At 42.9% G+C, this 15,296-nt stretch overlaps 1 protein-coding gene across 4 annotated transcripts in view; it reads left to right on the top strand.

Moving 5' to 3' along the window:
- The window catches only part of FHIT (fragile histidine triad diadenosine triphosphatase), a 1,529,347-nt gene that overhangs the window by 1,315,795 nt on the left and 198,256 nt on the right, over positions 1–15,296 (top strand). For all 4 annotated transcript variants that reach the window (XM_048490110.1, XM_048490109.1, XM_048490111.1 and 1 more), the window contains exon 7: positions 8,338–8,406. In XM_048490110.1, the coding sequence (XP_048346067.1) occupies positions 8,338–8,406 (69 nt within the window). The remainder of the gene's footprint in view (positions 1–8,337; positions 8,407–15,296) is intronic.

The raw sequence follows: 15,296 nt of genomic DNA, 5'->3' as shown, positions 1-15,296 counted from the left end.
TTGATTCAGTAGAGTTGCCAACTTGTGGGTGGGGCCTAGTGTTCTTCCAGAATTACAACGCATTTTCAGACTATACAGATTCAGTTCCCTTGGAAAAAATGGCAGCTTCAGAGAGTAAGAGACTGTGGCATCACATAGAATCAGGCATGGAGTTCTCCCAGAATTAGCACTGACCTGCAGACTTCAGAAGAAATGGCAACTTCGGAGGGTGGGTTCCATGGTATACCATAGAGAGCTGACAACCTCCCAGAGGGGCCTGGAATTACAACTGATCTCCAGACAGCAGAGATCACTTCCCTTGAAGAAAATGGCTTCCTTAGAGGATAAACTTTATGGCATTGTGTCCCTGCTGAGCTTCCTCTCCACGAATTCTGCCTTTCCCTGGCTGTACCCACAAGCCTCCAGGAATTTCCCATCACCAGATTGACAGTCTAGGATGTTCCCATTGCCAAATCTTTTTGGGAACAGTGTAAAGTCATAAAGCTTCAGCAGAGTACTGAACAGCAACAATAGGCTTCAGCCACGTCTATTTTTAAGTCACTGGCAGGATGCTGAAATAGGATGCTGAACTAGATGATCCACTAGTCTGATGCAGCAGAGGTCATCTAATATTCTGCAGTTTTAAAAATGGTAGACAGTCAGCAGGAGCATGATTTCTCCCACAGGTTAGTGGGACAAAAGCTTCATGAAAAACATTGATGAAATGCCCACCTACTGACTGACTGACTCACTCACTCACTCACTCACCCATCCACCCACACATACTCACATCACAGGCTATAAGGATCATGATGGCTATTTGGCTGGAGCAGCAGTGGCGTAGTGGCTAAGAACAGTGGCTAAGAGCAGGTGTATTCTGATCTGGAGGAACCGGGTTTGATTCCCCGCTCTGCCACTTGAGCTGTGGAGGCTTATCTGGGGAATTCAGATTAGCCTGTGCACTCCCACACACGCCAGCTGGGTGACCTTGGGCTAGTCACAGCTTCTCGGAGCTCTCTCAGCCCCACCCACCTCACAGGGTGTCTGTTGTGAGGGGGGAAGGGCAAGGAGATTGTAAGCCCCTTTGAGTCTCCTACAGGAGAGAAAGGGGATATAAATCCAAACTCTTCTTCTTCTTCTTCTGAATGTCCCACACAGAAATGAGGATGGTACAACCTGCAAGGAAGCCATTTATCTCCTCTTCTGCTTTGATACAGACTGGCTGTCCCACATTTGAACAAAAGGAAGCCAAGAAACAACCGTGTGCCTGGTCACCTGTGGCGAACAAAACTCAACAAGAAAGTAATGAGGCAGGGGAGCTTTTTGCGAAGCAAAACAGGAGCTTTCCCCTATGAAGCTACTATGAAGAAAATACCACAAAGAAATGAATGCCACAAAAGGCAGACACAGATATGTAGGCCCAAGAAAGCTAGTGACGTTGTTGTTGTGTGTAAGTTTGATGCTTAGGGGACAAGCTTGCATTAGAACATGAAGATGTGTTTCCAAGGTATTATTAGCAAGCAATTTAGGCAGAATAGAACCGGTGGGTGCTTCTTCCCTCCGTTGGAATTGCCGACATGCTTCAAGTGGTGCATGTGATTATGTGCCTTCCTGCAAATGGGCCTTGTTGAATGGAAACAATTGGAGCAGGAATAAAGTACCTCCTTGTAGGCTGCTAAATTGGAAGGCAAATTAGAAACAGGAATCAGTTTGCCTTTCCCAGATGTTTGTCTCTGCATGGCACCCATGACTCCACACTGTTTTCACCCTTATTTCCTTCAAGGAAGCAAAAGCAAAAGAAACCACTTGAGATGTAATTGCCTCTTGCTGTTCTTGCTTGGTTCTATTACACAAACAGTAGGGAGAATTCGGCTTATTATGTTTGTTTTGTTCATAACCTTAAAGAATTCTGCGCACCCCCCCCCCCCAAAAAAAAAAAAAAACCCTTGGGATTTTTGCAATCAAACACATGCTGTTTGTTATTGGTGGAGGGGGTGCCGATTCAAAAACAACCACCAAAAAATCCACCCCCAGCCCACAACCTGCATGTTGTTTGAACAGAATAGATGGGTTTTGTTCTGCCACATTGCGTTCTATAAAAGCCTAATACAAATTGTAAAGGTGAACAAACCATGAAAGTGTCCTCGCCGGTTCTAAGTGGTCCATATGTTGAGGTAAATGTTTTGCCATTTTAAACAATAAAAATGGGCACAATGTTTGTATTTCTGTTTTTAGTGCCAGCCACAGGGAGACATCTTGACTCAATGAAACCTCCTCCATAAATGGTTATAGAACATCTTTGGCTGTCATCCATATGGTGAAACTTAATGCTGTTGCCTCTGGAACTGTTTTCATTTTCTATACACTTTTGACTTCAATTGACTTCCACATACTTTGGAGCAAGCCTTTTTCTTGTAATTTTTTTTGTGAAAAATGTAACGTGAGCAGATCTGTGTTTAAAAAAAACACACATATATGGACCCAGGAATCTAAACTCTGCAACAAATAACTGAATTCCTCTGTCAATTGGCTATGATTGCTTGGCTTCACGATGTACTCTGCAAATGTAATTGCTTTGCATATATCACCAGAGGGCTGTGACCGCCGGCACAGAAAGGCAGTGAAAATGAAGAAAACCGGAGAATCCTCCATAGGCAAAAATGGACTCCTGCCCTGGGGCATTCCCAGCCCAAAAGCCTGGTGAAAGCCAACTAAGCTCAGCCCTGGGAACACCCCTAGTTAACCCCCAGCTGTGCCAGCATCTGCAGTTATGCTGGCATGGTTCTAGGGCAGGGGTCTTCAAACTATGGCCCTCCAGATATTCATAGACTACAATTCCCATGAGTCCTACCACTTGGCCATGCTGGCAGGGACTGATGGGAACTGTAGTCCATGAACATCTGAAGGGCCATAGTTTGAAGACCCCTGTTCTAGGGCAAGCAGCCTCTTCCTGGTTGGGCACCACACAACTCTGCAGCACCCACTGCTCTATTTGCTCTCTCTGCCGACATAGTTGCCACCTACTTTGGCAGGGTGGGCAAATGCAATGGTGTGGGCCCACACCACACACTTTGTATCCCACCCCCCCACCCCAGATTGGGCTGCTATCCTTGGAAATGACCACAAAGCTATCTAGGCCACTGAAGTCTCACCCTGTAATTGGCAGGAATCATCCCCAGCAACTTCTGTAGCTCTGTATATATTTTCAAGAGTAGGAGCTATGATGGCATTCAGATGGTCTCTGTTCAGTCTCAGAGGGGCGACCCAAAGCGCGTGGACCAGCTAGCAGATTGCAGCCTAATGACTGCCGTTAACAGAAGGGGAAATATGAGGGAAAGGTGGCCTTTAGATAGGAATAGGCGAGCATTCAGTTTTCACAGCATTCTTTTTTGCCCACATAGGACTACTTTGTGAAAACACTGCACTAATATTCATTCTAGGAATTAATTAACTACTTAGAAATAGCGGTGCCAAAAAGCAATCCGAAGCAGGTCTACTCACATGAGCAGATGTGAACAATTCTCCTTGAATGAGTCGATGTAATGGGGCTTGCTCCCAGGAAATGTTTAGAATTGCTATGCTTACCAATTAGCAAAGGTGAAAAATTGACTTCCACTGTGCCTACGTGCAACTTCGATGTATATTTCGCATATTCCACAGAACGAAGCATATTTTCCTTGATGTGCTTAGAACTGGTTAGAAGTACAAAAAAGGGAGGACCATTGCCTTTCTCAACCTCTTTTCCATAAGTTTTGCAATGTCAGAAAATAAGGAAAGGGATGGAAAGGATCTCCACTATGTCTCTCAAAAAGATGTATGCTTGAATAAATATAAGTATTGAAGGAACTGAAGCACAACTAGAACTAGAACCAAGCGGACCTTGATAGATGATTGGGCTAAGAAATGGCAAATGCCGTTCAATGTAGCAAAATGCAAAGTGATGCACATAGGGGCAAAAAATCCAAACTTCACATACACGCTACAGGGGTCAGTGCTATCAGTCACAGACCAGGAAAGGGATTTGGGTGTCTTAGTTGATAGTTCCATGGGAATGTCAACTCAATGCATGGCAGCTGTGGAAAAGGCAAACTCTATGCTGGGGATAATTAGGAAAGGAATTGAGAATAAAACTGCAAAGATTGTCATGCCCTTCTATAAAGCAGTGGTGCGACCACACTTGGAGTACTGTGTTCAGTTCTGGTTGCCACTTCTCAAAAAGGATATTGAGGAGATAGAAAAAGTGCAGAGAAGGGCAACAAGGATGATTGAGGGACTGGAGCACCTTCCTTATGAGGAGAGGCTGCAGCGTTTGGGACTCTTTAGTTTGGAGAGGAGACGTCTGAGAGGGGATATGATTGAAGTCTATAAAATTATGCATGGGGTAGAAAATGTTGACAGAGAGAAATTTTTCTCTCTTTCTCACAATACTAGAACTAGGGGGCATTCATTGAAAATGCTGGGGGGAACAATTAGGACTAATAAAAGGAAACACTTCTTCACACAACATGTGATTGGTGTTTGGAATATGCTGCCACAGGAGGTGGTGATGGCCACTAACCTGGATAGCTTTAAAAGGGGCTTGGACAGATTTATGGAGGAGAAGTCGATCTATGGCTACCAATCTTGATCCTCCTTGATCTGTGATTGCAAATGCCTTAGCAGACCAGGTGCTCAGGAGCAGCAGCAGCAGCAGAAGGCCATTGCTTTCACATCCTGCACGTGAGCTCCCAAAGGCACCTGGTGGGCCACTGCGAGTAGCAGAGTGCTGGACTAGATGGACTCTGGTCTGATCCAGCAGGCTAGTTCTTATGTTCTTAACTGGCTCAGAGCCTGAACTCGCTGATATAAACCATGAAAATCCACTCCTTAGGCCTGGGAACATCAAAAAGAATGATAAGTTCCTCTTGCGGGTTTGGCATGTAACTATATTTATAATTATTTGAAATAAATATATAATAATTGCTTACGTTTGCTGGTTCAGGTTGATCTGACTAGGTTCTTTTAAACTGAGGGATGAAATTGTGGCTGCTGAATATATTTGATTCACACATGAGCTCTGACAGACAAAAATGTGCCTTTGATGGTGGTTGTGCTGATGACGCCTGGTTTTTGGAATGTGTGTAAATTAGAACTCTGGACTATGAGGATTCAGCAGTATGAAAATATCAGGTTCAAAGAAAAGCACTTTGCAGTCAGTGTGGGATTGTCTGTCTTCTAGTCCAAATAATTTATTGTCATCCACAAACTTTTGTTATCTTGTTGTTTCGTGTGAACTTTATATCTCAATTGCTAAATTTTCTTAGGTGTCTTTGATAATGGGGAATTTTGGCTTCACTGTCCACCATCCTTTTAGAATCATTCAGCAAACATAGAGATAACAAGTAGTTCTTTAAAAAGTAACCTCTGCTGTCATCTTTTCTTTGTTACGCTGATGACTGTCCAATGTTTATTGAATTGTGTAAATTAGGAAGGAAGAACTGCAGGACACTGGGATCCCATGGTTCAGAAATGTATTATGTAAAGAGAAGCACTTTGTAGTCAGCTTGGGATTTTTTGTTCTCCAAATAATTTGTAATAACCATCAAGAAACATTTCACTCAAGTCATAAATCAGGTACAAAAAGAAAACCGAACTTATTTTTAAGAAAGTGTGGATGGAATTGCAGTGCACTAGCAGAGTTAGAACCCAATTGCTGTAAGGAAGAACACTGTTTTTCTAAATATAAGGTAAATGATGAACTAAAGGGGGTCAACTAGTAGTTCAACTATTAATTTGCAGTCTGAATAGTACCATCCCTTTACCTTCTATTTCTTTCAGCGAACCCTTAATTTTCCAAATGAGTGTGTAGACAAGGGCCCAATGGTAGCAAAGAGGTTTTTTTTAAAGCTTGCAATATGGGGTTGAGCAATATATCATCAGGGCCATGATGTTGAGATGATGTATTACACTAATACATCATAAGAGCACTATCGCTGATGTGATGTATTAGTATAATACACTATCGGGACACTATCGCTGATGTATTACTCAGAAGAATCATTTTTAAACCTAAAAAAGCTTCTTAGGTTATGCTGAAAACTACGAACAGTAATAATAACAAACAATAAATTATTGGATCTGATGTTTGTAGGATAGTTTGGGAAAGCTTTATGGAGCACCTCATTAAGTCTACCAGAGCAGATTTCTTTATATTCCAATGACTGACTGACAGATTCCTGTAAATCATAGGTGTCGAACTCATGGCCCTCCAGATGTTATGGACTACAGTTCCCATCGTGGTGGGAACTGTAGTACATAACATCTGGAGGGCCGCGAGTTTGACACCTATGTTGTAAATGAAAAGTTGTGAAGCAAAGGACATACTTTACATTTCATAACGAATAATTCCAACACGTTTTTTGAGGAACTGACTGCAACATTATGTACACCCGTCCACTACAGAAGCTTTGGCAACCAGCAAGAGCATCAAGGCTTGGGACATGAGAGTATGGCATTGTACAGTGGAACCTCAGTTTTCTTTGCTGTCGGTTTTCATCAGTTTCAGTTTTCATCGATTTTTTCAGTGAAAAATTTGTCTCGGTTTTCATCGATTTGCCTCAGTTTTCATCGATTTGCAATAAGGTGCAAGGGTTTGTGGAGAAAAATCACCCAGACAAAGCTGTTGCAGGCCATGTCTGCAACTTGTTTAATGACAATGTCTTGCCCCATTTCAGACAAATCTTTAAAAAGCGTCAGAAACAGACCTCTTTGAACAGCTTTCTGATACGACATTGGTCTACTGGCTCTGAAGTTGGTCCTAGTGTTATTGTTTGTTACTGTTTTCAGCATTAAACACTATGTTTATTCACCAAAAATGTGTTTTGGGTATGTTTTTTGGAGTGCCTAGAACGGATTAATTGGATTTACATTGATTCCTATGGAAAAGTTTCCCTCGGTTTTCATCGGTTTCAGTTTTCATTGATTCTTTTTGGACGGATTACCAACGAAAACCAAGGTTCCACTGTGTATGTTGCTTTGTCATTTCCAGAGAAAGCCGATAAGTTGCATATGGTAGCTCTAGGGAATCATTGCAAACCCTATTGTAAAACCATATAGCTGCCCACGGTCCCTAGACTCATCCTACATCACTTATGGACTTTCCCTTGGAAGTGATGTGGCAATGCACCCAACACCAACTTTAAACAACAACAACAAAATCTCATGCCACTGCTTAGAGAGATGGTAGGCAACAAGGACTGCTAGCGAGAGGTCTCCTGCCATAGCAGAACATCTGCTGGCCTTGCGGGAATGCAACATCAGGAGAAACCATGGCTTTTACGTTCTGCTGTTGGCCCTCCACTACACTTTGCAAGCCACTATGAGGACCAGGATGCAGGACTAGATGGACCAATAGGTTCATCCAGAAGATCTCTTCCTATGTTTTTTTTTTTTTTAGGAAGTAAGCTCTTAATAACTGAATTGCAGGGGAAACATCTGGAGACAGAATTCAGTCTCACTAGAAACTGATAATTAACATAATTGTGTGTGTGTTTGAAGAACATTGTGACCTGCAACTGATGATCCCTGGTCCAAAAGATCTACTCGTGATCCCTGGTCCAAAAGATGTCCAGCTGGCCTCAACCAGAGCCAGGCATTTTCAGCCCTTGCCACAACCTGGTGGAACACTCTGTCCACTGAGACCAGGGCTCGTGAAACTCGATGCAGTTCTGTGGAGCCTGTAAAACAGAGCTGTTTCACCAAGCATACAGTTTGAAATAGAAGAGTTTGGATTAATACCCCTCTTTTCTCTCCTGTAAGGAGGCTCAAGGAGGCTTACAAACTCCTTTCCCTTCCTGTCCCCACAACAGACATCTTGGGAGGTAAATGGGGCTGGTAGAGGTCTGAATGAACCGTGACTAGCCCAAGGTCACCCATCAGGAATGTAGTAGTGGGGAAACAAATCTGATTCACCAGATAAAGAGTCCACCACTCATATGGAGGAGTGGGGAATCAAACCCGGTTCTCCAGATTAGAGTCCACCTGCTCTTAATCACTACATCATGCTGGCTCTCATGGTTGAGAAAGCTATGAGTTTCCGCCAGTTTGGCCTCCCCCCGCCCCCAGTTTTCCTCCTCCTGTTAGGAACATGGGTGCCATCTGCCGTAGAATGATTGTAATTGTATTGTCGAAGGCTTTCACGGCCGGAAGATTGTAATTGTGTTTCATTATGTATTATTAAGTATGATTTTATGAATTATTATTTATGTATATTGGGAGCCTGAGCTTGCTTGGGGAAGGGTGGCCTATAAAACATAAAGATAACAATAAAAATAATGATAACAATAATGATAATCATAGTAATTTTGTTTTGATGTTTAGCATGTCCATGTGCACATACTTCCAAGGAAGTCCGGAGATTTCAGCAGAAATGACAATGTCTATGATGAGGTAAGTCTGAGCTCTATATCCTTGTTTGCATGAACGGTTGATGCGGCCTCCATTGGTCACCCTTAAATTAAATGCCTTCTTTTGGCAATGAGCTCTTCTGGATTTGCAAATTTAAAATAAAAAAAAGTTCACAATACATGTGGGAAACCATCTTGCTCCATCGAAATCAATAAGAGTACCATCAGTTATTTTTACTACAGCACAGTCGCACTCCTGGAAGATTATTTCCTGAACAGCATTTGAAAAACGTGTCTGTACATGCTCAGGATGGTGGGGATGAGCGCCAGTTAGTTTACCACATTTTTGGGGGGGGATCTGAACTTTGGCGAGGAAAAGGAGTTGGGATCCCAAACACCCTCAGTTTATTGGTGTTCACTTTCCTGGCGGGCTATTGATTCAATGTCACATTTGTCTGGTTTTGTTTTATATTTTACGTATTGGAGCACCTTCCTTATGAGGAGAGGCTGCAGCGTTTGGGACTCTTTAGTTTGGAGAGGAGACGTCTGAGGGGGGATATGATTGAAGTCTATAAAATTATGCATGGGGTAGAAAATGTTGACAGGGAGAAATTTTTCTCTCTTTCTCACAATACTAGGACCAGGGGGCATTCATTGAAAATGCTGGGGGGAAGAATTAGGACTAATAAAAGGAAACACTTCTTCACACAACGTGTGATTGGTGTTTGGAATATGCTACCACAGGAGGTGGTGATGGCCACTAACCTGGATAGTTTTAAAAAGGGCTTGGACAGATTTATGGAGAAGTCGATCTATGGCTGCCAATCTTGATCCTCCTTGATCTCAGATTGCAAATACCTTAGCAGACCAGGTGCTCAGGAGCAGCAGCAACAGAAGGCCATTGCTTTCACATCCTGCATGTGAGCTTCCAAAGGCACCTGGTGGGCCACTGTGAGTAGCAGAATGCTGGACTAGATGGACTCTGGTCTGATCCAGCAGGCTAGTTCTTATGTTCTTATGTATTCTTCATCCTAGAAATAGCAAGCTTGTCATGTCGCCTAACAGATCTGGTTAGGTTGTGAGTTCACTACTGGCAAAGTCTTTTCTCATCAGCTTCTCCGGCCCTTGGTTACATCTGATTGGCTAGATTATGACTTCACAGCTTCTAGAAAGATGGCTTCTTTTGCATTTCCAAAATTAGAGTGAAAGCTGTAGGTGATTGAAAATGCCAATAGAAGCTACTGAAAAGAATATATTACTGACTAGGCTTGGAAATGTAGTGGGGGAGGGGTCTCAAAGTTAGAGTGCTGGTATATGGAGTGTGGGGCATCAACTTCATTCACTTTTGACTGCTAATCTCCAAATTAAGAAAAGCGTGAGACACACTGGAGAAGAACATGTCTAGGCAATGTTCTTTTAGGCTTAGTACCAATGCCAAGCCAATGGCACCCCCAAAATGGTTGGTGCTTATGACAGACACTTTTTAATTATTAATATTTTTCTCACTGCATTCCCTCCAGATATTAAAGGAATGTCCCTCACATTGGTTTTTTTTACCTTTCTTAGGAAGATGAGGAGTCTGTCCAAAACCCTTTATGTGTGTAAGTCAGAGTATGGCATACAAGATGTTTATTGAATAATAAACATAAAACTGTTATTTTTCTTTCTTTGGGGAATACAGTAAAGTCAGGTCATCAGAGAAGTTTCAGGAAAAAAAACTTGGTGGGTAAAACAGGAACAGGAATGAGGAAACTTATGACATTTATAAACAATAGATATTTTGCATTCAGTCTGTAGCTGATTTATTTTGCAAGAAGGTGTTGTTACTCTTGAAACAGAGAACACTTGGCAGTTACTGCTTAGTTGAACTGACATGAACTTCTTTGAAGCAATATTTATTTCAATTGCTGGGAGAAGCAGAAGCAAAATACGTAGGAACTCTGTTTTCGTCCTTAAAACTGGTTAGAGATCACACCCTTTGCTTTGGAACTATTTTCCTTAGGGAAGGATACTCACTTCACTCTCTTCACACTGGACCTTTGATCCTACACAACTGTGTTCCTCTTACTCTAGCTGCCAGCCTCTGTCAGGCTCTGGCCCTTTCCACACAGCAAATTTAGACCAGGATAAATGAGCCTGGCATAGCCCCGGGTCATTGACATGACTGGCTGTCTTGTGGACAGCCAGTGCATTGGCCGAGGTGTGCGCCTTTGCATGGAGGCGCATATTTTTCTTTAAATTTACCTCCCACTGATGTGCAGCTCCGCAGGCAGGCACCCATGCTCCCCCAGAGACTTGCTTAAACCATTTGCTCGGCCGCGGCTATGAGGCACATTAAAACAAAAGAAACAAAAGAAAAGTTAAAACAAAATAAAACAAAAGAATCGCACATATCGCGATTCTTGTAAAACCTGAGTGGAGGGGGAAACGTAGAACGGACATGTATTAGGAGTGGGATCTGTACAAAATGCCCCCCCCCAGGTTTTATTCCACTCTTAACCCAGGTTTGTTGGCCTGTGCGGAAAGGGCCTCTGTCAACTTCTGTCCCTACCCCAGCTGTCATTTCCTCTCTCACTTGCCAATCGAAGATTCAATTAAACTTCATATCAATCAAAAGTTTCAAGACCAGGACCAGGACCAGGGAGCAGCAGTGGCGTAGCAGGTGTTTGTTGTAAGGGGGGAAGGGCAAGGAGATTGTAAGCCCCTTTGAGTCTCCTGCAGGAGAGAAAGGGGGGATATAAATCCAATCTCTTCTTCTTCAGTGTATCAGTATTCAGCTGTCCAACACAGCCCATCCTTGTAATTTTTCATTCCTAATCACAAGGTTTATGTTACCTGTGAGTTTAGGCCCTCTGTTTGGAAACCTTTGCTCTATAATGCAAACGGTTCAATCAGAAAAGATATATGCTGTCATGCCCCCCCTTCTGCTGTGACTGACAGTTTGTCAGAGGAAGACTTGCCTGAGCCTTGCAGAGCCACACCAGCTGTGTCAGCAGAAGAGGAAGAATTACAGCTTCAGGATGATAGCACTACTGATTCCTCTGATTCAACGCAGCGTTGCCAACAGAAATTGAGAGTCAGAGGCATAGCTCCAAGGGAAAAGGGGGGCGACACACTGGGCATGTGCCCTGTGGAGGTGTGGCGAGGGCGTGGTGGGGGTGTGGTGTGGTGGGACGGGACGGGACGGGACGGGACGGGACGGATGGGGTGGGGGACACACGGGTGCACTGGCCGCTTTTCCCTCTTTCAACGCCTCTGCTGAGAGTGGCCTTGAAGGAGAGGCTTTGTTCTGCTTCCTTGCAAGCATGGCATGGGCTGGAGTCTCTGCAGCAGCCTTCCCAAGCAAGCAGCCCAGGAGCATATAATTATCTGCAGTAAGAGCTACAGCTTTTGATGCAACACATGAGTTTCTCAGCAACTCCTGCATGCCACTGTTCTGAGTGTTTGTATTTTGCTTTGACCTTGGACTGTCCCTCCCCCCGCTGACTTCTTGGCTACTCCCTCCTGGTTTGTCTACTCTGTGTTACTCGATTCTCTGGACTGTTTCGACTCTGTTTTCTGGACTTTCCTACTGGCTTGCTGTGTTGTGCTTCTACCTGATGGTGAACTTACTGACCCTGTGTTGGGCTGACTCCCCACCTTAGAAGCCTCCTCAGTGCTGGTGCTGTCATAGCAGCACACCTGCCCCGCCAGCACACATGAAGGGAAACTAGTAAATCCTTGTCTCCAATAACCTATTTTGTTCCTGTCTCCCTGACATGGCTGCAGTGAATGGAGTAATTTATTTTATTTTATTGTATTTGATATCCCACCTTTCCTGGTCAAGGATGGCTCAGAGTTTGCAGGAATGGGAATTGTACTCTTTCTGATGGTAGCTATTTATGCTGCTTTGCACTCTGAGATTTATAAATCTAGGTCAGAAACAAACAGCTAAAATTTCACAAACCAAGTGTGGAGCCAATGACCTTACCAAAATCAAATCAAAACATGTTAAAATGTTTGGCTCACAGCATTTCATGTACATTCTTGTGGTATTGCTATCTCCTGCACATTCTGAAAAGGTGACAGACTGTTGCCAATGGGCATTTTTCTGAAAACAAATTAGTTACTTAGTCGCCTTCTCTTCATTCACAACCAGATTACATGTTGTGAATACCTGTGAAAACATGACCCCTGTTCACATATTACAGTGTACACATATACCTGCTTTTTAAGAAAGAGCTCTCACACACATTCACTTTACATATAAAACCAGGAACAACTACTACTAGTAGTAGTAGTAGTAGTAGTTGTAGTAGTAGAAGAAGAAGAGGAGGAGGAGTAATTTGGATTTATATCCCCCCTTTCTCTCCTGTAGGAGACTCAAAGGGGTTTACAATCTCCTTGCCCTTCCCCCCTCACAACAAACACCCTGTGAGGTGGGTGGGGCTCAACTGGCATGTGTGGGAGTGCACAGGCTAATCTGAATTCCCCAGATAAGCCTCCACAGCTCAAACGGCAGAGTGGGGAATCAAACCCGGTTCCTCCAGTTTAGAATGCACCTGCTCTTAACCACTACGCCACTGCTGAGCACCAGGATAACCATGAAGCTTAAACCACATGTTTAACTATGCATGGGTTAAATATCATGACAATTACTCAGTGCATGTATATTATTATTATTATTATTATTATTATTGTTGTTGTTGTTGTTGTTGTTGTTGTTGTTGTTGTTGTTGTTGTTGTTGTTATTTATTCGACTGCTATGCTGCTCCTCCCTTGCACGCTCAAGATAAAGTAAAATTGAGTATAAACTGTACACAAATTTCAATGTCTGTTCGTGGTAACTTGTGACCAGGGCCCTTACGGCTAGCTGATGCAAACTTTATTGTAGAGTCCAGCTATATGTGAGAGATCAAAGTTCATGCCAGTACACTTTTCCAGTTGTGTCTGGAGAACTGAGGAGTGCTTTCTTCAATAAAGTTGGTTCTCTCCAGACATACTATGGGGAGCAACACAAGTGTAAGTGATGTGATTTTTGTGATTCAAGGTATCTCGATATCAAATAAGCCATGCAGAAGGCCCAATGTCATTACTGCCGCTGAGCTTTTCTGCGTCGTACCTGGAGGGAAAGCTCGCCCGAGGATGAATTATTCAGTGTAAAACTTTTAAACTGGCAAAGGTATTCAGCACGCGGCATCCTCCTCTTCCCTTCTGACATTCAGAGGCACAGCAAGGAAATCACTTAGAGAAAGATATTTTGACTTAGCGATCTCATTCAGCGCATTATGCTAAATCATTTTGGCAGTGCAGGAATACCTATTAGGAATCATTTTCAATTGTGGGGGGGAGATGGAGGAAGTGGCTTGGCATAAGGTTTAGCAGCTTTGGGGCTTCTGTTTCAGCTGAATCTAACTGCTGAACAGGGAGCACATACCAAAGCTGATTTCCAAACCCCGAAAGTTTGGGTAAAATAACTTGCTTGAACTTCAACTGTCACACAGCACAAGACAGCCTTCCTTGGCAATCCGTGTGTGTGTGTGTGTGTGTGAGAGAGAGAGATGTGTGTGTGTGTGAGAGAGAGAGGTGTGTGTGTGTGTGAGAGAGAGAGAGAGAGAGAGAGAGAGAGAGAGAGAGAGAGAGAGGAGGTGAAATCTATGAGATCTATGAGAATATTCTCAGGACCCATTGTTGGGTATAACAGTCAGTGTTCAGTGTTATCTTGGACACCTCTCTGTCTGGTAATACTGTCCCCAGTGCTGCTTTTTCGTCTCCTGGAGTCTAGTGCAGGTTGCTGTCTAAGCTTCTCAGATTCAAGCTCTCTAAGATCACCCTTTGACTCCCACACAACTCTCTAAATCTGTCTCCAAACTTTTTCTTTAACACTATATACATCCTAGGCCTGTGTGAATTCTCCGATTCTTTGATTTGGGTGCTTGCAGAGGTGGGATTCAGGGGGTTCCAAAGGTTCTGTTGTTAAAATCTTAAATATCCCTTTTTTAATACTTAAAATATTTTTATTAAGTATTAATATTTTTAATACTTAAAATAAAAAAGTGATATTAAAAATATTTTTAAATACTTTTTAACATTCATTATTTGAATTCCGCCACCATCGGAACCTGTTGTTAAAATGTTTGAATCCCACCACTGGGTGCTTGTGTATCCTCAATTAATCCTACGTAAATTGTTAAACTTTATTTGCTCTCTTGCGAATTTCTTAAGGGAACAGATTGTGGTGTACGTAGTTGGAAAAAGAGTCCGAGCTTGCCCAACTTCTTGTTAGACCAGGTCTGCCCTTTGCTAATTCCCCACTCTAAAATGGGCAGACTCCAGCATTCTGAGTAACATTTGTTTGGCGTCAATTTCAGCAAACAGGAAAAACCTGAGGAGACATAATTTAGAATAGAATGGATTTTCATCAACATCCAATAAGTTTGGTGTTACTGAATACAAATCCATAGGCTATCCAAAAACTTGAGGGGTTTTTTTTACCTGAAAATAATGTGAAAAATGTGAAAAATGTGAAATGTGAAAAAAAAATCAGTCTGACAGAAACTACAATGTATTCCAGTGTTTTTCAGGTCACCCATGCACCCAAGCAGCCAAACCGTCTACCTGACCCAAATACCTATTTCTATGTGGGTTCAGCTTTGTACAGTAGAACTGAAACCAGTCACGTTTCCAGCTGGGGCCCTTTGGTTTTCATTCCCTGACAGGGATTGATTATACAACTCTATTTCCAGTAGGAAAGTTTCAGGGGCTATTGCAAGCTGTCCCTGACATTCCAGTCATTTCTGCCAGAGGAGCTACACACAGCAAGCTTTGCCACTGATGAGGTAGAAACACAATTCTATTTTTCTTTCAGTGATTTTTTCTGGCAGACTAAATCCCTGCACAGAGGCAGTGCTTGTCATGAGGTTATACAAATACGTCTGTTATATTAATATTATT

Source organism: Sphaerodactylus townsendi, linkage group LG03 (assembly GCF_021028975.2).
Source record: "Sphaerodactylus townsendi isolate TG3544 linkage group LG03, MPM_Stown_v2.3, whole genome shotgun sequence".
Classification (NCBI taxonomy): domain Eukaryota; kingdom Metazoa; phylum Chordata; class Lepidosauria; order Squamata; family Sphaerodactylidae; genus Sphaerodactylus; species Sphaerodactylus townsendi.
Note: the sequence above shows the minus strand (reverse complement) of the source record. Positions and strands in the feature narration are given on the sequence as shown.